The 21,877-nt window shown below is 47.5% G+C and overlaps 1 protein-coding gene across 2 annotated transcripts in view; it reads left to right on the top strand.

The window, feature by feature from the left end:
- The first annotated feature begins 449 nt into the window (after window positions 1-449).
- The window catches only part of CLCN4 (chloride voltage-gated channel 4), a 45,444-nt gene continuing 24,016 nt past the window's right edge, over window positions 450-21,877 (top strand). The window contains exon 1 of one of the 2 annotated variants that reach the window (XM_039874196.1): window positions 450-554. Coding sequence is in view for 1 of the 2 variants with exons in the window: in XM_039874187.1 (XP_039730121.1) it covers window positions 541-554 (14 nt within the window). In the remaining variant the exon portion in view is untranslated. The remainder of the gene's footprint in view (window positions 555-21,877) is intronic. The other variant, XM_039874187.1, reaches the window with a different exon arrangement.

Below are 21,877 nucleotides of genomic sequence, written 5' to 3'. Positions count from 1 at the left end.
GCAATTAGTATAATACTCCATAATGAATACGCTACTGATGAAAGTATTTGATATGTTTCCTATATGATTGGAAACACTGACCCTCTATGCATATGTCCGTGAGCTCTGTATTTTAACTGTCAATTTGATTTGCAGAAAATATATTTATTTCTCCATCGCATTTGCTAAAGAGTAAAAAATAAAACACTAAGTTATTTCATTTCATTACTAATCCCCTTACTGCCAGCTCTCTGGAAATCCTATTACATGCATAGAGCCTGTAATCATTTCGATTCCTCCCTCTGTGGGCTGTTTGTTTCCCAGAACGTATGGAGAAGGGAGGCTGGAGCTGGACCTGCTGCCGCTCGCTCCTCACCGCAAGGTACTTCCAGGGTCTTCCCTCCGCCCCGCCCCGCCCACCGACCCACCACCTGCCGCTGGCCCCGACGGCGTCACGTGACGGCGTGGGACCCGCCTCCGGTGACGTCACCGCTCTTGCAGCCGTCGCGCTGAAGAAAGGATGCTGTAGGATGTTGTGCAGGTGGGCGGCCCGGCTGCGCCATGCGGCACTGCAGGTAAGGGACGTGCGGCGCCGACCCCGCAGGCGGAGCCCGGGGCCCGCGGGCCTGCACCTCGCCAGCGCCCCAGAAAGCCAAAGTGGGGTCTCTGGCTGCTGCGGCTGCTGCGGCTGCTGCATGCAGCACCAGGCGCGGGGTGGGGGTGGGGGCGGCTGTTGCAGGCCACGCGTGAGTTGAGTCTCGGCATGCCCACCCCGAGAACGTGGGCAGGGGCTAGACAGAAAGACCTAACCTCTTGCTCAGGACAAGGAAAAAATCTGGAATGATCACCAGTAGCTGCATTATAAGAAAATAGAGAGGCTCGTCCAAGGTACCTATCAACTGTTTCCAGCTGTCATTGTGCTTAAATAATGGCCTATTTACTAATTCTCCTCACAGTGTGTAGCCTGATTTCTTTTAAAGCAAAAGCTGCTTTGCTTTGAATGGAATGGAAACGTCTTGTTTAGAAATTTAAAAAGCTAGACGTGCAATTCAAATTGTTTTGCATTATTTTGCAAGGTTCCAGCATTTAAAGGGGATACCTTCTAAATGTGTTTTTTTTTCCCCTCCAGGTGTTTTAAGTAGATTTAAAAATAACAGTATAAAATAAAATGCAGCCCCTAAAGGTAACGTGTCAGTAAAAATAAGAGAGAGCTACTCAGCTCTTAAGAACAAAATGATCTTTGGAAGGGGGTGAGAGTGGAGATAGACATCAAAACCCAAGAATTCTCCGTGTTCTTTTTAATTCCCTTGCTGAATAATCAGCTTGGTGAAAGAAGAGGCTGGATGACTCAGCGGCAGATGGAGGGGGTCAGGTGACTTTTCAGTTGGGTGGGATTTTAATGGACTGTGGAGAGGTCAGACCTGTATGTACCTTCTTTTCTGTGGTTCAGAAACAACCCGAGGCTAGGACAGGTGCGGGCAGCTTTAGGTGGAGAAAGGGGCATTCTGTCCCGCAAAACAGAAGCCTCTGGAAGCCATGGTGTCAGTGAACTGTGTCGGAAGCAGCCACAGTGGGAGGACCTGCAAAGCAATGCCATTTTAGCTGATAATCGAAGGCCTTGCTTTCCGAGTTCGCACGCCCTGCCGTGTTGCTGCAGTAATTCCGTCATTTCTTTACTGCAGTTTTCTTCATCGGTTTAGATTGGCTACAGTAATTAAGACTTTCCTGTCGCCACCCTTCCCTTCTCCCCGAGCCCAACCCTAGCAGAACAGAGCAGATGACAGAGGACCGTGTAGTTGAGCCCTGGATTCCACTTCTGGCTTCGGGGCTGTGTAACCTTAGACAAGTCACTTCGTGTCTTTGGGCCTCCGTTTTCTCGTACTCGAAGTCACCGAGGGATTTAGAGCAGGGGTTCTCCACCTTGGCACTCGTGACATTTGGGGCTGGATCATTCTGTCGTGGTGGGGGCTGTTCTGTGCACTGTGCAATGTTTGGCAGTATTCCTGGTCTTTACCCACTAGATGCCAGTAGCAAACCTTCTCTTCTCCCCAAGTTGTGACAACCAAAAATATCTCCAGATATTGCCACATGTCCCCTGGGGGGAGGGGGCCTCCATTGGCCGGTTGAGAGCTACCGATTTAGATGGTCTCGGAATGTTCTTCTGGCTTCATTATTGTAGAATTCATTTTCCTATGATTTGTTCGATGCCGAGGCCTTGGTCAGAGATCTGATTCCCTTCCATAATGTTGTATATATTGGAAAATACAATGCGAAGGCTTTTTTCTACTGTGAGCTTCCAGAAATAGCTTCTGTTGAAAAGGCGAGGCCTATTTGTGTGCCAGTTGTAGCTGGGAAGCCAGCTCGGCAGAAAAGAGAGTGTCAGGGAAAGGAGAACACGCCAGGCACTAGGTCAGCGTGTGCCGAACCCTGCTGAGACTTGGCGTGCAGCGGTCCTGGAAGATGTCACTATACGGGGTGACTTGGAACCTGGGGTGTACTAACTCGTCTGTGAATGTGGGACTAACGGTACTGTGCGGAGCTGTCGTAAGCAGGAAACGAGATGATGTGCGGCGCTGATGCCGATGGTGGGGGAAGATGGTGGGGATGCCTAGTGCGGGTAGGGGGAGGTCGATGCAAACCGCCCCCAGGACCTTGATGTGGAACCCCCTCAGGGTGGTGAGAATCACACGCTTTAAGCTTCAGTGTTGGACTACGTTTAGAGTCTGGCTCTGCCACTTGGTGTGGCTTTGGCTGCAGCACTTCCCCGCTTGGAGTGGTTGCCAAATCCATAAAATGGGGCCAAGGGCACTTGCTGGTCCCTCTCTCCCTTGGCTTTTTGAGAAGATTGGATGGGGGGGTCTGCAGGCTGGAACATTTTCAAGAGACAGGAAGCAGTGAGGGCGGTGGCATCACGAGGTGCGGGGCATGCTCGGTGTGTGTATTTGCAGGTTGGGGCTTAGAAAGCCAGGACAGTTGTCTTTGTCCCCTGGCCTGGGATTGCAATGTGTCCCTCTGCCCATTCCCGTGCCATCAGCTCTCTGACACTCCTGGCCCCATAGAAATTGGTCTCCCAGGGAGGGAAGGTCTTCAGCGGGATGCAGCGGCTGTGCACAGGCTGGGCACAAGCAGCCACCTTCATCCACTTGTGGCCAGTTTTTTTACAGGTCACATGCTAGGCAGCTCCTCCATATCTCATATCCCCTCGTGTGCCTCAGAATGGCTTGGCACTCTCAGTGGGCCATCTGGCCCTGACACTGCAACAAGTCAGTATCGGGAAAGAAAGTAAAAAAGAGAGGATTCTCCATCAAATGAGACGTATGAGACTGAACAACCGTTGTAGCCAGCTCTGCTGCTAGGACTCGGTTCCAGAGGCTGCGCAGCTGAACAACAGGCATATGTCTTCCTCACAGTTCTGGAGTCTAGAAGTCCGAGATCAGGGTGCCAGCATGTTCGGGTTTCGGGGAGAGCCGTCTTCGGGGTTGCAGATGGCCGCCTTCTCCTTGTGTCCTCACATGGCAGAAGGAAGGCGAGCGGGCTCTCTGGCTTCTTATGAGAACACTAGTCATTCATGAGGGATCCTTCATGATCCGATCACCTCCCAAAGGTCCCATCTCCTAATAACATCCCGTTGGGGGTTAGGATTTCAAGATAGGAATTTGGGGGGGACACATTTATTCCATGATAATAACCAAATATAACTTGTGGCCCTTGATTGGCTCCTGGCCTGAGCCAACGTCTGTAAGAGGCATTTGGGGACACCTGGGTTATTCTTATGTGACTGCCTATTAGCTGATACGAGGAAACCACTGTGAATTTTAGGAGATGTGATAATCTGGTGGGTGGTAGGCACCCGGCTAAGCCGCTCCTGGATTCCAGACACAGAAACAGTGAGATCAGACGTGTTTGTTTCCTGCTGCCATGTTTGGGGGTACACTCTGTTACACGGCAACAGCTACAAATGTGTGTACGTAGAAAGGCTTAGTTTGTTGGGATGCATGCTGAAGTATTCATGAGTGAAGTGTCATGATGGCAATAAATGGCTTCTTAACATTTTTAAAAACATTTTTGGAGATTTCTTTAATGAAGACAGATGGATTCTCATACCTGCTTCTACATTCCATCTATTACAGTATCACATGTCATGTAGCCTCTGGAAAATTCTACTGTGCACTCACAAGAGAATGAAAATGGAAAAACCTAAATGATTTAAGATTATTATAAAAATCTTTTTGAAAGCATAGAACCCCTTAAAGGGTCTTGGGTTCCCTCCCAAGGTGTCCCCAGATCACACTTTGATTGGTATTCTTCATTGGGCTCTTCTGGGGAATGTTCTCTGTTCTTGAAAATGTTCATAATAAAAAGCTTTTTTAAAAAAAAAGATAGAGAAGAAATATAGACTGTTGAACACGTGGGGGATTCCGATTGAGTAGGTGTTGGGGTGAGGCCCGGTGGGAGCATTTTAACCTGGGCTCCAGGGGCCCTTGTTTGCAGATCACTTTACGGTGTGTTCCCTTGTGTGGACGGCATGGTCATTTATTGAACCAGTCCCCTGTCCAGGGACACGTGGATTACTCAAGCTTTGTAATTAATGCTAATGGTATTATAAAAATGTAAAAATGGTAAAGAGGAACTGAGCTTCTGCAATTAATTAAATGCATAGAATTTAGATGTTGGAATCTAGCTTCAAAATCAAAGCAACCCTTATATTTTACATGATGAGGAAGAGATGTCTAGAGAAGTCATGTGACTCACCCAATGTCGTGTGGCTGATAGCGACAGAGCTAGGGAAGCACCCAGGTCCCTGAGTGCCTCTACAGTATGTTCTTTTTCCCTCTAGGCTCTGAGGACTTAGACTGTGTGTGCCCCATTCACCACTGTAAACACAGCATAGAGCACACGGCGTATAGTAGGTGCTCATTAAATATTCACTGAATGAAAAGATAAATGAAATATTAGTATCCCAAGAAAAGACCATTGATATCACGAGCACCGCAAAGGCATTTCCACAGATGTGAGCCTCAATGATTCATTATTTATTTACTCTTGTCCCAAATATTCGCTACTCGTGTCCTGGTTATGTTTAGGCCAGGATTCCTTAACTTGGACACTTTGGACATTTGGGCTGGACGCTTCTCTGTGGTCGGCTGTCCTGTGCACTGTTGAGTGTTGGACGGCATCCCTGGCCTCTACCCACTTGATGCCACGAGTAACCACTGCCTTGTTCCCCAGTCGTGACAGCCAAACTCCAGACATTGCCAAATGTCCCCTGGCAAAATTGCTCCCCAGTTGATACCTACCGCTCAGGGCAATGGGATATACTGGAACCAAATGGACAAGGCTCATGCCCCCATGGAACTGACATTGGAGTTGAGGAAAGAAAATAACTCCATTTTCTAGGTTGTTGTATTAAATGAAACACAGCAGGAAGGAAAGGACGGACAGTGATGGATTGAGACCGCTAGTTAGACAGGGTGGTCACAAAGGTCTCTCTGAGGGCCAGCACAGGAACAGGGACCCGAAGGAAGTAAGGGAGAGCCGTGTGGACATTGAGGGGGCCGAGTGGGCAGGGCTGAGGGGACAGCCAGTGTAAAGGCCCCCAGGCAAGGCAGGACCTAGTGCATTTGAGGAGCTGCAAAGCGGTCGGTGTGTCCAGAGAAGAGCAATGCAGAGAACGCGTGGTGGGGAAGATGCTCCGAGATGTAGCTGGGGACGGACTACACAGGGACTTGGCAGGAGGGCCACCAACCGTGGATTATTCTAGGTGTGATGGAAGGCCACTGGGTGCTTTTGGGTGGGGGAGTGACATGTCGGGACTTCTGTTTTGAAAAGATGACTCTGGCTTCTGTAAGAATAGTCAGAGGTGGATGAGAGAAAGCAGGGTGGCCAGTGAGGGGGCAGGGGTGGTGGCTGGTGAGCAGTGACTTGAGTGACAGGTGAGCCGGACCATGCCTCTAACTTAGCAGCAGTGTTGTGCTAGGCACCTGGGCAGGCCTTGCCTGTCGAAGGAGCAGGGGTGGTGGGTGGACCTGTGCTCGCGTGATCCCTGCACCGCCACGCGGAGGCTGTCCCCTGCGCCTGTCGCACCTGAGTCAGGACAGTGTTACCCTTGATAGGCGGTGGACACAGGGACAGCGAAGGAGCCGGCATGCGCGTTCCGCATATGGTAGTAGAAAGGTCTCCTTCTGGCTGTCCTGTTGTGGATGAAGTCACCTGAGTCTTCGGCTGCTGTTTGGTGGCCATGTTGCTTGGTACACACCTTTCTTACTGCCCCGTGAGCCCACCACACTCTGTCGCTGAGTCTGTGAGCTGGGTCGTCTCCGTCCTCGGAGGGCTAAGTCTCTGTTGTTCATGCCGGCCAGCCTGGGCCATTCCAGGCCATTCCGGGTTTATTGTCACCTGACCCAAGCTCTCCCTGTCCCGAGAGGCATAGTCTACCATCAGCTTTGTATTTCCTTCTTCTCGGGCCCATTTCCTTCTGCAGCTTTGCCACAGAGGCACGTGCTTGCTGTCATGCAGGTGTTCGTGCAGTTCTTGGGAGCCCGGCCACCAGTCGAATTGATGAAAGCTGGAGACCAGAGCCTTCCCTGTCAGAAGTGCCTGATGTCACACAGGGGAGAGTACTGGAGGGCTGAGGACAGGCCTTGGACCTCCCCATCAAAAGCAGCTCGGATGCCCAGGGCAGCTTTGGGGTTTGATCGGAGGGAGAAGCACACACAGAGGTTGCATTCTGCTTCTCCTCTTGTGAAGTCTGCTCCTTGCCGCCGTGGGTAGGACCTGCTGACTCATTTCTCGTGGCCGACACTGCTTCCCTTTGTGCCCGCCCAGTGGTTTTTACCACATCTGTCTAGGGGCCGAATGTGCTTACCTGCCTCTTGGTTCTTCGTTTCCTTTCTGGCTTGAGATAGCTACATGTGAAACTTATTTTTTCCCCTCCACTGTAACCCTTTGAGGCACTGGCTGCTTAAAAGGGCTTCGTGGTTCGCGGTTAGGAGGGCTGACCACCACCATTACAGACAAGTTATTTTTCCTCTTAGCTTAGTCATGCCTTCCATGAGCACCTCTTTTTTATTTTATTATTATTATTATTATTATTATTTTTTAATTTTTAATTAAGTTTCTTGGGCTAATATTGCTCAATACAATTATATAATTTTCAGGTGTACGTTATAATGTAACATCTGTATATTCTATTGCGTGTTTACCACTCAAAGTCCAGTTTCTTTCAGCTACCATATATTTGATCCCCTTTACCTACTTCACTCTCCCCCTCAACCCTATATTTGACACGCTTTACCCCATCTACCTCGCCCCTCCTCCCCCATCCCACTAGTAACCCCTAGCCTATAGTCCGTGTCTATGAGTCTCTGTTTGTTTGTCCTGTTCATTTGTTGCTTTTAGGTTTATATCCCACATATAAGTGATATCATGTAATTTTCCACTTTTTCTGTCTGGCTTATTTCGCTTAGCATGATTATCTCGAGGTCCATCGATGTTGTCACAAATGGTAGTATTTCATCTCTTCTTATGACTGAGTCCATTGTATATATGCACCACAGCTTCTTTAGCCAATCATCTATCGTAGGACACTTTGGTTGCTTCCATGTCCTGGCCACTGTGACTAATGTTGCTATGAACATCGGTGTGCAAATATCTTTTCGGATATGGGTTTTCAAGTCTTTGGGGTAAATACCCAGTAGTAGGATTGCTGGATCATATGGTAGATCAATTCTTAGTTTTCGAGGAACCTCCATACTGTTTTCCATAGTGGCTGTGCCAATTTGCAGTCCCACCAGCAGTGTATGAGGGTTCCTTTTTCTCCACATCCTCTCCAGCATTTGTTATTACTTGTCCTGTTGATTATAGCTATTCTAACAGGTGCGAGATGGTGTCTCATTGTGGTTTTGATTTGCATTTCCCTAATAGCTAGCGATGCTGAGCATCTTTTCATATATTTGTTGGCCATTTGTATGTCCTCTAGTGAGAAGTGTCTGTTCAGGTCCTCTGCTCACTTTTTGATTGGATCATTTGTTTTTTTGTTGCTATTGAGTCGTATGAGTTCTTTGTATATTTTGGATATTAGGCCCTTATCGGAGGCATTGCTTACAAATATATTTTCCCCTTCAGAGGGTTGTCTCTTTACCTTGGTGACAGTTTCTTTTGACGAGCAGAAGCTTTTGAGTTTGATATAGTCCCATTCATTTACTTTTACTTTTACTTCCCTTGCCTTTGAGGTCAAATTCATAAAATCCTCTCTAAGTCCAAGGTCCTTGAGTTTAGTTCCCATGTTTTCTTCTATGCATTTTATTGTTTCAGGTCTTATTCAGGTTGTTAATCCGTTTTGAGTTAATTTTGGTGTGTGGTGATAGGCAACAGTCTAGTTTCATTCTTTTGCAGGTGGCTTTCCAGTTTTCCCAGCACCATTTATTGAAGAGGCTTTCCTTTCTCCATTGTATGTTTTTGGCTTTTTTGTCGAAAACTATTTGCCCATATAAATATGGGTTTACTTCTGGACTCTCGATTCTGGTCCACTGGTCTGTGTGTCTGTTTTCCTGCCAATACCATGCCGTTTTGATTACTGTCTCTTCGTAGTATAATTGAAGTTGGGCAGAGTGATGCCTCCAGCCTCGTTCTTTTTTCTCAGGATGGCTTTGGCCATTTGGGGTCTTTTGTGCTTCCATACAAATCTGATGATGTTTTGTTCTATTTCTTTAAAAAATGCCTATGAGATTTTAATGGGGATTGCATTAAATCTGTATAATGCTTTAGGTAATATGGTCATTTTAATTATATTGATTCTTCCAATCCAAGAACACGGAATATCTTTCCATTTCTTTGTATCTTCTTCGATTTCTTTTCCATGAGCGCCCCTTTTGCCCCAAACTTACACATTGATTGACATTTTGGTCCTCACCATGGCAATCCAGCTAGAACATGGTTAAGCACCCCACGGCTCTGCTCCTTCGTGGCCTTGCCCTGAAGACACCAGGAAGAATACCTCGAAGCTGTGTTTGACGACATTGTAATGTTGCTAGTCATGAGTGTCTGTTTAGATTTTCTTTATCCATGAGGGGGTGTACCCTATACAAACAGAAAATAGTTTGTTGTGGAGGAAAATGGTCACTGGAAGGTTAGTCTGAAGAGGTCCCAGGAGAGGGAGGGACACAGAGCGGTATTTCCCACCAGCATTGTCTTTAGCAGCTGTTATGGGCTGAATCGGGTCCCTCAAAATTCATGTGTTGAGTACTCCCAGTACCTCAGAATGCGATCTTATTTGGAGATAGGGTCATCGAATTAAAATGAGGTCATTAGGGTGGGCCCTGAGCCAGCATGACTGGTGTCCTTATAAGAAGACAAAGTTTCTGCAGACAGACACAGGAAGGAGACGGCCATCTACGAGCCAGGGAGAGAGGCCTGGACCAGATTCTCCCTCAGCACCCTTGGAAGAACCAACCCTGCTGTCAGGTTGCTCTCAGATTTCTGGTCTCCAGAACTATGAGGTAATCATTTCTGTTATTCGAGCCATCGTGTCTCTGGTACTTTGTTAAGGCAGCCCTAGGGAGCTAACACGGCAGTGTTTTGGGGGACGTGTGAGCCTTTGCACACTCGAGAGGTCAGAGGTAACCCAGTGTGCCTTTACGTAAGCTCTTTCGCACAGTTTCGGAGAAATGCAGCCAGCACCCCCTTCTCAATGGAAGCAGGTAGCTCTCAGAGCCTGAAGGGACCAAGGCCTATTAGGCTGTTATGGAAGAAGCGTCCTCGGGGCCTGGGCTCCAACCTGGCTCCCAGCTGACCCGTGAGACTTGGGCTTGTGACCTAACCTTTCCTCTGCCTCAGTTTGCTTAATGTGGGCCTGATGGTAACAGTATTTAATTCAGGGGGTGTCAAAAGCCCTAAGGACTGAATACATTTGAAGCTCTGCCTGGCACACCATGGAGCCCAGACAAAGTTATTATTATTGTGAAGAGTCTCTGGGGAAGCTCTGAATCCTTGGCCCTTGACCCGGGGAGCACAGAGACCTCATGCCCCTTCATGCCCCAGGGGTTAGGAATATGAGAACACTGAGTCCATTGTGTCACCCAAGGCCACATGCAGTTGGCCTTATCTCCTTTCCAGCTTGCAGGCTGTGTTCCAAAATGGGACATAGAGATGAGTGGCCCTGTGACTGTAGGAACCGTGCCATGGAAGGAAGGTCACGGTCCCATACCAGCTCGCCCTATGGAAACTGGACGGGGACTGAAGGAGCACAGAGAGTGCTGGGGGCTGGGAGATGGGCCAAGCAGGAAGGAGGAGAAGGAAGAGGAAGTGACCCTCCTCTGTCTCTGCTGGCTCCAGGCAAAATTTGGAAACACGCAGTTTAATTCTCACATTTCTTTCTTCACGTCCTTTGTCTCTGAGATTCCCTCCCTTTGGAATTCTCATTGGTCCTGTGGCCCTTAGCCTCTCGCGACATGGCCACCAGGAGCTCCTCTCACTGTCAATGCCTCGCAGTCCTTTCACCTCTAGGGAGCACAGCTTGGGGTCTGGAGAATTAGGTGGAAGGAAGGAACGAATGAATCATGGTCCCTCACTATCCTAAGGCTCATTATCTCAAATGAATTTGAAATTGGTGGGGTTGTAGGTAAGGTGGAGAGGTGAGGTGACAAGCTTTGACTGGCATGGGAGCCAGCCTCTGAGATGGGCCCCGACGACCCTGCCTCCTGGTATTGATGCCCACGTGTAGTCCCCTTCCACACTGATTGCTCAGGGCTGAGCTGTGCCACCGATACCATGTGGTGGGAGTGACGGTGTATAACTTCCAAGGCTAGGTCACAAGGGACTCTACCGCTTCCACCTTGCTCCCCTGGATCAACTGCTCTGAAGGAAGCCACCTGCCATGTCTCAAGGACACTCGAGCAGTCCCGTAGAAATGCAGGATGGAGCAGAACTGAGGCCTCTTGTCAACAGCCCGCATGAACTTGGCAGCCATATCTGAGAGCCAACTTGGAAAAGGGTCGTTCTGCCCCATCGAGCCTTCAGATGACTGCAGCTGCGGCTGATAGTTTGACCACAACCTCTTGAGAGACCTCAAGTCTGAAAAACCCAACCAAACTGCTCCTGATTTCCTGACCCACAGAAACTGACATCACACATGTTTTCTTTCAGCTGCTGAGTTCTGGGGTAACTTGTTATGCAGCGTAGGATAGCGAATACGACTGGTAAGGGCCCAGAGCTTTCTGGGAGGGGAGGCCTAGTGCTGACCACTCCCAGGGTCAGCTGCCCAGGCTGTGGCTGCCACCCTCTGCTTTTCCCTGATCGCTCCCTATTTGTTCGTGGTGCGTATTCTCGCTCTTGGATTGGACAGGGAAAGGAGCTTCATGCAAGGCTTAGGTGCACTGATTATAAGTTGGGCCATGTCAATGATCAGTTTGAGTGTATCGATTTTAAGGAAATGGACGACTGCCTTTGTTTCATGAAAATGTATATCCCCATATCCATCTTCATGGCCTGGGACAGTAAACCCCAAATGCCAGTGAGGTTTGGCTGTCTGGTGGTCACTTCAACCCCCCGGCATTTGCAAATGCAGGTTGTGTGGTTTTTCTATGTGAGCATCTCCCTGTATCCTCCTGCGCCTGTGGAATGTGCCCCGACCTGCAGTGGGGAGCCCCCACCCTCTGCCAGCTGCACGATGGGCTTGCCCTTGCCGACCCCAGTGCCTTTGCTCTGTCAGGGGGCTCAGGCTTCTGACTTGAATTATTTCAGTGGGAGATCATTTTTGGAAGAGACGATGTCACAGGTATTTTAAAAGAGAAAGAAAGCATTTCACGGGCACTTCAGTTGAATAATTTTCTCTGTACACGTGTGTCTTTTTTCTCTTCTTGCTTTTCAGATATCCTTTTCACTTTTTTAAAAAAATTATTTTATTATTAGTTTCAAGTATTCAGTACATTGCTTAGACATTTTTTTAAAAAATATTATTTATTTTAATTAGTTTCAAGTATACAGTACATCGATTAGACATCTATATAGTTTAAAAATGATCCCCCCAATTGCTCCCTCCCTCCCCTGACCCTCCACCTACCCAACGTATTAATGCTGACCGCATTCCCTATACCGTGCTCCCCATCCCCGTGACCATCCATCCAGCCTCTAATTTGCCTTCCTTTAGCCTTCTTGGCATTCTCCCCCAGCCTCTTCAATCCCCTCCCCTTTGTCCGTCACCAAATTGTCCACTATATTTGTGAGTCTGTTTTCGATTAGTTTGTTCTTTTTATTCCTTAGATTCTGCATATAAGTGAAATCATACAGTGTTTATCTTTCTCTGTCTGACTTAAATAGCTTCTGGGTCCATCAAAGCGATATCTTTTCCCATCCCCTCCCTTTTCATATGTAGGGGTCTTGTTTTCTTATCCTTTCAGCCACTCTGTCTTTTGGTCGGAGCACTTAATTCTTTTCCATGTGAGGTACTCATTGATAGGAATGTAGTTGTTATCATTCTTCATTCCTGTTTTTGATACGCGTTTTTTTCTTCTTAAAGAAGTCCATCCAACATTTCCTGTAATACTGGCTTTGTAGTGATAAATTCCTTTAGCTTATTTTTATCTGGGAAGCTCTTTATCTGTCCTTCAAGTCTAAATGAGAGCTTTGCTGGATAAATTATCCTTGGTTGTAGATCCTGGGTCTTCATCCTGTCGAATATGTTTTGCCAAGCCCTTCTGTCCTGCGTAGTTTCTTTTGAGAAATCAGCTGCTAGTCTTATGGGTGTTCCCTTGAAAGTAATTATCTGTTTTCCTCTTGCTGCTTTTAATATTCTTTCTTTGTATTTAACTTTTGGCATTTTAATTATGATGTGTCTTGGTGTGGGCCCCTTTGGATCCCTGATTTTTGGAATTCTCTGAGCTTCCTGGGGTTTTATGTCCATTTCCTTCACCAAGTTAGGGAACTTTTCCATCATTATTTCTTCAAACAGCTGTTCAACATCTTGATTTTCTTCAGGCACGCCGATCATATGGATATCTGGACCCTTAATAGTGTCTCATATGCTGCTTAAATTATTTTTATAGTCTTGGCATCTCATCTCTTGCCATTCTGATTGGGTGTCCTTGGCTTTCCTGCCCTCTACATAGGGTATTTGATCCTTTTCTTTATTCGCTTTGTTTATTTCTTTGTTTATTCCATTTAATATACTTGGTTAGACATTTATATAGTTTATAAAACAATCCTCCTAATTGTTCTTTCTCTCCTCTGGCTCTCCACCGAGCCATTACGTTAATGCTAACCTTTCACTGGTTTTACCAATTTGATTATGATGTGCCTTGGTGTGATTTTTTCTTTATTCTTTCTTTTTTTTTTTTTTCTTTTTTTTGGTGCTCGGGATTCGTTGAGGTTCTGGTGTTTGTGGGATTGTAGTCAGTTTGAATATTCATGTAGCACGGGATTTCCTATAGTAAATGTTCTGGTCAGCTAATCCAAATTTATTTCAGAGACTTCTTGAGAGAGTTTAAAGTTTATACCAATTTCCCCCTCACCTCCTCTACTTGGATAAGAAAGGTGAAGAAGGGTTGGTCTGGTCAGGTCACTAAAAGAGCTGTCAGCTTGTGGGGCCCTTAGCCACTGTGATGGGTTCAAAGTTCACTCCCATGGGCCCCTGAGGTTCTGCGTCCAGTGCCTGCGGTTGGGCATCAGCCAGGATACTTGCCCGCAGCACCGAGGAGAATACCTGTCTACATTTGTCAGCTTAGCATTTGTCATGAGTGAAAAATCAAGATGAATTGAGCAGATAAAAGAAAACACAATAGCCTAGTAGGGGAAAGCAAGTCGTGCCCTTCAAACTTGCATGGCTGCAAATTATAAAATGGGACCACAGTGCGTGGAAAAGGCGATGGCGTCAAAGCGATGTTTCACCCACTCACATTTTACGTGTCTAGTGACTTCAATTCGGTTTATGTATTTTTGTCCTGTGTATGTGCACAGGTAGAACATTTTTCTCGGATATATTCTTGAGCACGTCTGTGCAGTGATGTCCAAAGCATTTAGCTGACTGCTGACAGTTTTATCCATAGATGGGTATCGTGTTACTAACGCTCTTTGTAGGCTAGAGTCAGGGTATGTGGTCGGCTAAGCTTTTTAGGTTTAGTGACTACTACGACTGTATAGCAGGTTTAGCAAACTCTTTCTCAGAGGTCCAGATAGTAAATAAGGGTGAGAAACAGAGGCCTCTGCCCTCGAGAAGCTCACAATCAAATACGGGAGGAAGCCAGCTTGTAAATAATGATTCTGCAACAAAATGCACTTTATAAACAAGATCGATGTGAAAAAATATTAGTAATTGCAACACGATGGGAAGGATGCAGGGAATGACATAGAGTGGGGAATAGGAGGGTAACGAAAGGTTATAAATGGGCCCATGGTTCTCAAAGTACAGTCTCTGGACCGGCAGCATCATCCTCCCTGGGAGCTCATTAGAAATGCAGGATCTTGGGCCCTGCTCCAGAGCTGCTAACACTGTGAGTCTGGGGAGGGACCTGGACCCAGCCCTCCTGGTAATGCTGATGATGTGCACTCAGGTTTGTGGGTCACCGAGCTAGGTGATGATCAGCATCAGTGTTCCTTTGCAGAATGGATGACAGGTGCTCAGGTCCTGGCATCGCCAGAGGCCTCTGGAGAGCTTGGACCCTTTTGTTCATCCGTCGCGATGAGAGTATATCAGGAGATTCTCCTGAGTTGTTACACAGATGGAAAGTTTTCCTTGGCCCATCAGTACAACTTACCCATTTTTTTCTTTTATGGATCATACTTTCGGTGTGATTTCTAATAACTCCTTGCTTAGCCCTAAGTCATGAAGATTTTGGCCATTTGCACAGGGCCGTGAAAGTCACTCATGGGTTTTCCACAGGTCAAGGCGTCACTGGTTGAAGTAACAGAAAATGCCACAAGCCGCTGCCGTCATGTGAGTTCTTTCGGAAGTGGACGCTGAATTGAGAAGTCCCGTGCAACGAGTTTTTTTTGCAGAGGTGCAGGGACTCTGGGGAGGGGCGCGAGGAGGCGAGACCGGAAAGGAAGGCAGACATCAGAGGCTGAGCTATTAATGCAGCTCACCCCATGGCCGACCGGAGCTCAACTCCACGCTTTGGCCTCTAGGAAATGGTGCTTGCTGTGTCACAGGCCCCCAAGATCACCACCAGGTTCACTACAGGGACTCACGGGACTCGGCATAGAATTGTCTCCATGACCCTGGTTTATTGTAGTGAAACGCTAGAAAGCAAAGTCCCCAAAGGGCAAGGCGTATGGGGCAAAGTCCGGAGGAAACCAGGGACGAGCTTCTCCGAGTCCCCTCCCGGTAGAGTCACGCAGGATGTGCTTAACTCCTCCTACAGTGACTCGGGATGACATGTGTGAAATGTCATCAGGGAAGCTTGATAGAGTCTCAGTTCACGGTTTTTACTGGGGGCTGGTCCTGTGGGCACCCTCTGCCTGGCTCGTATCCAAATTCCAGACTTCCAGAAGGAAGCAGAGTTTCTCCATCACAGCGCTCTTGGCACTGGGGGCTGGAGAATCCATCGTGGGGGGCGTCCTGGGCACTGTAGGAAGTCGAGCAACATCCCTGGCTTCCACCCACTAGATGCCAGTAGCACCCCTTTCAGATGTGACAGATGTCTACAGACATTGCCCAGTGTCCCCTGGAGGCAGAATCACTTCTATTGGGAGCCACTGATCTATTTCTTGTTGTTGATCTCTGCAGCCTGCCTTCCTTCGCCCTGCTGTAGACATTCGGCACGGCTGGTAGCTCTCAGGTTAGCCACCCCTGGAATGAGAGGCTTCCTTTTTCTCCGTTGCGCCTGCATGGCCATGTGTGGCTCCCATGCTCACCCCCACAGCTAGTCACTGTGCCTGGTGGTTGGCGCTGCAGTCTGCCCACCTGTACAAAGGACTGACGATGCGGCCACACCTGACTGCAAGGCCTAGATGCTTCCACAGCCCCCTTCCCCATGTCACCTTCAAGGTCTTCCCCTCTCCAGGCCACCCTCCCTGTTGCTACCAGAGGACTATTTAGAGCATCCTGCTCTCCTTGAAATAAACAATCCCCCAAGCAAGAATGACAAAAGTGTGCCACAAAGAAAGTGAGCGTTTTTAGACAGTCCCGAAGTCCCTTTCCATCTAAGCAGAGGATTTCTGTCCAGCACAGCCTCCCTCTACCTGAACCTCAAGAACCTCAAGAGTGGGCAAGAGCTTCTGCTCCAAAGCAAAATGACATTTGTCAGAAGGAATGCATGCCCCTGGGCAAGAACCACCAACGAACCGTGCCTAAGAATCTGCATTTACTGAGGGGCAGGCCACACTCTTAAACTCTTCTTAAAATTGCAAAGTACAACAAACATGGCAAAAAGCGCATAACATGTAAATATATGGCTTACTGGATTGTAAAAGAAACATCTGTGTCACCACCCGACATGAAGTCATTTATATGATTTCTTATAAATGGAATCACGCAGTGTGTATTCTGGTATGTCTGACTCGGTCAACGTGCTGTGGTAAAGACATCTGTTGCCAGCATACTGTGGGAAGCACTTGAGTCAGAGGGTCCGAGAGGTGTCCTGCCTTCTCTTGGGTGGAGGTGGGAGTTAGTTACATGTTGGAGCAGATAGAGAAAGGAGGAGTCAGTCGCTGCGTGTGTTCCTTGGTCACTCCAGGGTCCTGCCGGCTGAGGGCCCCTTGCGAATTACCCTCTGGTGGCCATATGGTGCAATGACGCCCTCTGATACCAGCGACTGACTGCAAGGAACTGGCGGCCAGCAGACATCAGCCCTGAGCTCAGTGCCTTGTGTAATCCACATAGGTTGCAAGCAAAGGGACTCTGTAAAAGATGCTCGTGATTAGTTGTTGGAGCTTTTGGAAACTCTCAGCAATGAGGCTTTTTGGGGTATTTTTTTTTTAGCTGCCGTGTAACCGAGGTCTAGCTCTGAATCTGATGTTCTCAGATCCTTTCTTCCTTGTGTCCTATGCCTTTCATGGTGTGTCGTGATACGGGTAACCTCTAGCTCTGTTGGCCTTGAGCACTTTGTTAGAGCTGTGGTATGCTCATATTTTTATTCATGAACCAAGGGCGTCTAGAATCTTGAAGCATTAGGATAGCTAATTAGTTGAAAGGTTTCTGATTGTAGGTTATCATAGAAACCTCAAAGCGCGCGTGTGTCTATGTAACTACCTTTTATTTGCCCCCAGGGCTTCCAGGTCGAAGCATTGCTAGCGAGGTCCTTTAGTTGCCTTTCTGGGGTCTGATCCTTCCCGAGTCCCATGAGGGACGACTGTGCCTACTTTTATCTTTGTACTTCTCTCGGTGGATCATGATGCCTTCTTTGCTGGCTTCTGTTGATAGGTGAGGGTCTCAGGCCCGCTGGTAGCTCTGGTACCTCGGACAGGGCCCTGGCAGATCGCAGATGCCCAACAAATACTTATGGTATAAAGCAGGGGCTGGCAAACCACAGCCCGCAGCCCACTGCCTGCTTCTGTAAATACGATGTTGCAGGCACACAGCCACATGCTTTCATTTACACGTCATCTGGGGCTGCTTCATGCTGCAATGGCCGAGCGGAGTAACCGTGACACTGTACAGCCCGCAAAGCTAAAAACAGGCCCTTTAAAGGAAACACTAGCTACCCCCTGAATGTGAATTAAGTTACTATGAGGGGACAGGAAACAGAAAAGTGACACGGACAGCTTATTGCGAAGGTTCCTCAAACCCAGAGGAGATCTGGGTGGCAGTTTCTACTGTGCCCATGCTGCCAGAGGAATCTGCTGGTACTTAACGCCTGTGGTGACCAGCCTTCCTCGCTGATTGGAGACTTTTAATCTTTTAATCTGAGTTATGATCTTCCATTCCATCTGCCCAAGTCATCTGGAAATCAGCTCATGGAGCAAGTCGGCAAATAAGATGGCATGGTGAGATCTGGGACAGGAGCGCTGGCATAAAGATGGTCAGGCTCTCACAGCACCTGGCCACTGCTCAGCTGGGGGGGACGGGGACAGATGGAAGGTCTTCAACAACAACGTCTAATGGGAGGGGAGGCCGTGACAAAAGTGCATAATGATGGTGGCATGATGCGTAATGGCTCCAAGTGGGAAAGCACCCAAATGTCCACCCACAGTAGAATAGATAAATACATCGGGGCTTATTCTCTTAATCCACTACTGTAAGCAGGAGTTGGCAAAGTACGTCATCTCGAGGGCCAAATCGAGCTCACTGCCTGTTTTTGAATGGCTCTCAAGCTAAGCGTGGTTTTTTTCTTTTTTTTTTTTTATGGATTGGAAAAAAACGAAAGAATAAGACTATTTTGTGACAAATGAAGATTATATGAAATGCAACTTTTAGTCTCCGTAAATCAACTTTTACTGAAACACAGCCCCAGTCATTAATTCGTGTATCGTCTCTGGCTGCTTTTATGTAACAGCAGAGTTGGGTAGTCCTGACAGAGGCCGCGTGGCCCACAAGCCTTCAAGTATTTACTATCTGGGCCTTAATAGAAAAAGTTTGCTGTTATATAGCAAAGCAAATGAACAACGATTACACTCAACGACGTGAGTAGACCTTATAAAAGAATGCAGAACTAAAGAAGCTGGAAACGAAACATTCTATTTATATAAAGTTTAAAAACGGGCAAAATCAGTGTGCGGTGTGAGGGTCAGGATGGTGGTTACCTTTAGGAGTGGGGTAGAGGCTGGAAGGGGCTGTGGGGGGCCTTCTGGGAGCTAATCACATTCCGTGCCTTGATCTGGGTACTGGTCATGTGGGTGAATTCCATTTGTGAAAATCTGTGGAGGTTTATACAGTTATGATTTTTGCATTTTTTTATGGAGAGATGTTCGCTTGAATAAAAAGCTTGCTTCAGAAAAATGATTTCAGTCTGTCAGCAATTTAAAAGGTTAAACATAGAGTTACTGTGTGACCCAGCAATTCCGCTCCTGGGCATACACTTAAGAGAAGTGAAAACACGTCCACACAGACATGTACGCGAATGTTCATTGCAGCACTATTCACAGCCAAAAAGTGGAAACAACCCAAACGTCCATCAGTTGCTAAACAGATAAACAAAATGCGATCTATCCATGCAATAGAATATCATCCAGCACAGCAAGGAGTAAAGTACTGATGCGCAGTCCAACGTGGGTGAACCTTGAAGACATAATGGGTCAAACAAGCCAGATGCGAAAGGCCACATAGTGTGAGATTTCATTTGCATGAGATGTCCGGACAGTGTAAATCCACAGAGACGGAAAGTAGATTCACGGATGTCCGGGAGAGGAAAGGAGGATGAAAATGTTCTGGAATTGGGTCGTAGTAACGGTTGTACAACCTGGTGAATATTTAAATCCCACTTTTAGAAAGATAAATTGTATGGTATTTGAGGTGTATCTCCAAAAAACTGCTTGAAATTAAAAGATTCCTGCTATAACCCCACATGCAGCCATACAAGTCAGAAGGAAAGGTCCCAGGGCCACAGTCAGCTTGTCCACTCTTTGTCACTGCTCTTCCAACTGCAGGTAGCTTGAAGGTTGACAGGAGGAAAGCCTGACTTTCCCACCAGGTAATCGAGACCTGTTCCCCAGATGCAGGAAGGCTGAGTAACTCAGAACAGTTTCTGGAAGGTAGCAAAAATGGATATGTTCGATTCGCTCCTTCTGTTTACTAAAACTATAATGCGACAACAACAACAAAAAAAACAGGACAGACTGAAAGGTTATAGATAACTCGCTTCCTGGACTTTCCCTGTGATTGTGCCCAACTTAATCCCCATTTCCCTGATGTCCGTTTTCCTTTGGTCTGACGGGAGAGAAATTGGAATCTTGGTGGCAGTTACTGGCGTGCGTTCCCAGTGATCAGCATGGACTGTCGGTTTGCACTGGTTACTAACGACATCCCACTGCTTGCCTACAGCTTGCTTTTTCTATGTGTTTAGCGATCTCTTCGGGATTACACGTTTTGGTCCCTACTTCTAAGTGTTAAGGGCAATAACGGTTGCAGATATCATGCAGTTTTTGAACATATGAGATTATCATAAAGTTTTAATTTTGCTGACAGTGACGAGTTTTTTAAATTATGATTTTCTGCTTCGTAGTGACTGATATTAACAGCTGGCAGTGAAGATAGCTCTGAAATTTCTGGAAAGTCCCATAGGCTTGACCAGTATCTGTCGCAGAGACGAATAGTTTTGATTAATTAAAAAGTCTTTGCTTGTCCCTGACAGGGGAAAAGCGGCCGGGACTAAGTGTTGTCAGTCCCTGTGTCATGCGCTCAGGGCGGAAAGCGTCTGAGAAATAGTCCTCCGCAGAATATGGAGTTTTGAGAGGAGGGAGGTGAGGTCGCACAGGCGGATGGGATTCACGCAAATTTCTTGTGTAGTGACCTTTCTATTTTGAATAGATGTATTTCATTGAAATAAAAGAGAATAGTTTCTAGTACTGTGAACCCTTGGAGGAGTTTTCAGGAAAAGATATTAAAATGCCAGGCATAGATTTATGTTTCAGTGCTTTTGGATTGCCAAGGAGGGAGCCCCCAACTGCCCCTGGGGACGTTAGTGCACATTCCACAGATCAGAATTCTGGAGGACGAATAGCAGCTTTCCAGACGAGGGCAGGAAGGCTGTTCAAAGTAGAGGAAACAGCACATTTGAAGGTATGGCTTTCTGCCAGACGTTTTTGGTCAGATGGGTTGATTATTAGCCTGGGGTGGGTGTTCCCTTATATTCAGTCAAGCCTTGATTATAGTTAGAACCTGTCCTTCTTCAGCTTGTTCTGAACGATCTTGTACTTTCTTTCATCTTCTAGAAACCGTTTTGGTATCGCCGGTATCCAACTATGCAAAGTCCAGGTTTCCTAAAATTGCTGTTCTGAGGGAGAGCCAACCGTCACGGTTGCTTTCAACATCGAAGTCATACATTACATCATTGATACTGTCAGGGTCAACACATGCTTGTCTTCACTGGGCCCTGGGTGAAGCGAGTTTTACTGGACACGGTCTGTTTTAGCACCTGCTGTTGAAAACTTTGACCCTAGCCTCTTGGGGTCTTAATGTCGGGAGACCAAACCTACAAAACTTTCTAAATGCAGGGGTCCCCAACCCCTGGGCTGCAGACTGGCACCAGTCCCCGGCCTGTTAGGAACCGGGCTGCACAGCGGGTGGTGAGTGGCAGGTGAGCCGATGAAGCTTCATCTGTATTCATGGCCGCTCCCCAGCGCTGGCATCACCGCATCAGCCCCACCTCAGGTCATTAGGCATTAGATTCTCATGGGAGCACAGGTCCCTGGTGCCACAAAGGCTTGCGGACCGCTGCTTTAAAGGACTGGACGAAATACCTAGGTGTCCCTCGTGTGTTCCAAAATCCCTTTGCGGGTAAGTATGGTTGCATAGGAGAGATGTTATCTTGTTAGGCCCTATACCTCCAGCATGAAATTCCATTCCATCCTGCTGTGTTGGTAGCTCTGTCACCTATTGCTGTTCCATCCCTCCTCCCAGCACTTGGTCTGCAATGCCACGGCTAACTTATCTACCTTTGCTTCTCCTCTCCCTCAGAGCTCAAGTAAATCGTGCCTGTTAAACCTTGTTATGATGGCACTACTTGACGCCTTCAGAAGACCTAGTAGCTTAAAACAATAACCATTTATTTTTCTCACAGTCTGTAGGTTGGCTGCGTGGCTGGTTGATTGGGCCAAACTTGGCTGATCTTGGCCGGACTCACTCATGACCCTGCGCTTGGCTGGGCCTTGGTGATCTAGGATGGCCTCGGCATATATGACCCGACTTGACGCCATGTAGTCGCTCATCTGCCAGCATTATAGCTAGGCTGCTTCTCTTGGCAAGGGCAGAGGTCTAAGAAAAATAGGCAGAGGCCGCATCGCCTCTTGGGGTCTAGACTCAGTACGTGCG

The sequence above is a fragment of the Pteropus medius genome, unplaced genomic scaffold (genome assembly GCF_902729225.1).
Source record: "Pteropus medius unplaced genomic scaffold, Ma_sr-lr_union100, whole genome shotgun sequence".
Lineage (NCBI taxonomy): Eukaryota > Metazoa > Chordata > Mammalia > Chiroptera > Pteropodidae > Pteropus > Pteropus medius.
This window is presented reverse-complemented; position numbering and strand designations above follow the sequence as displayed.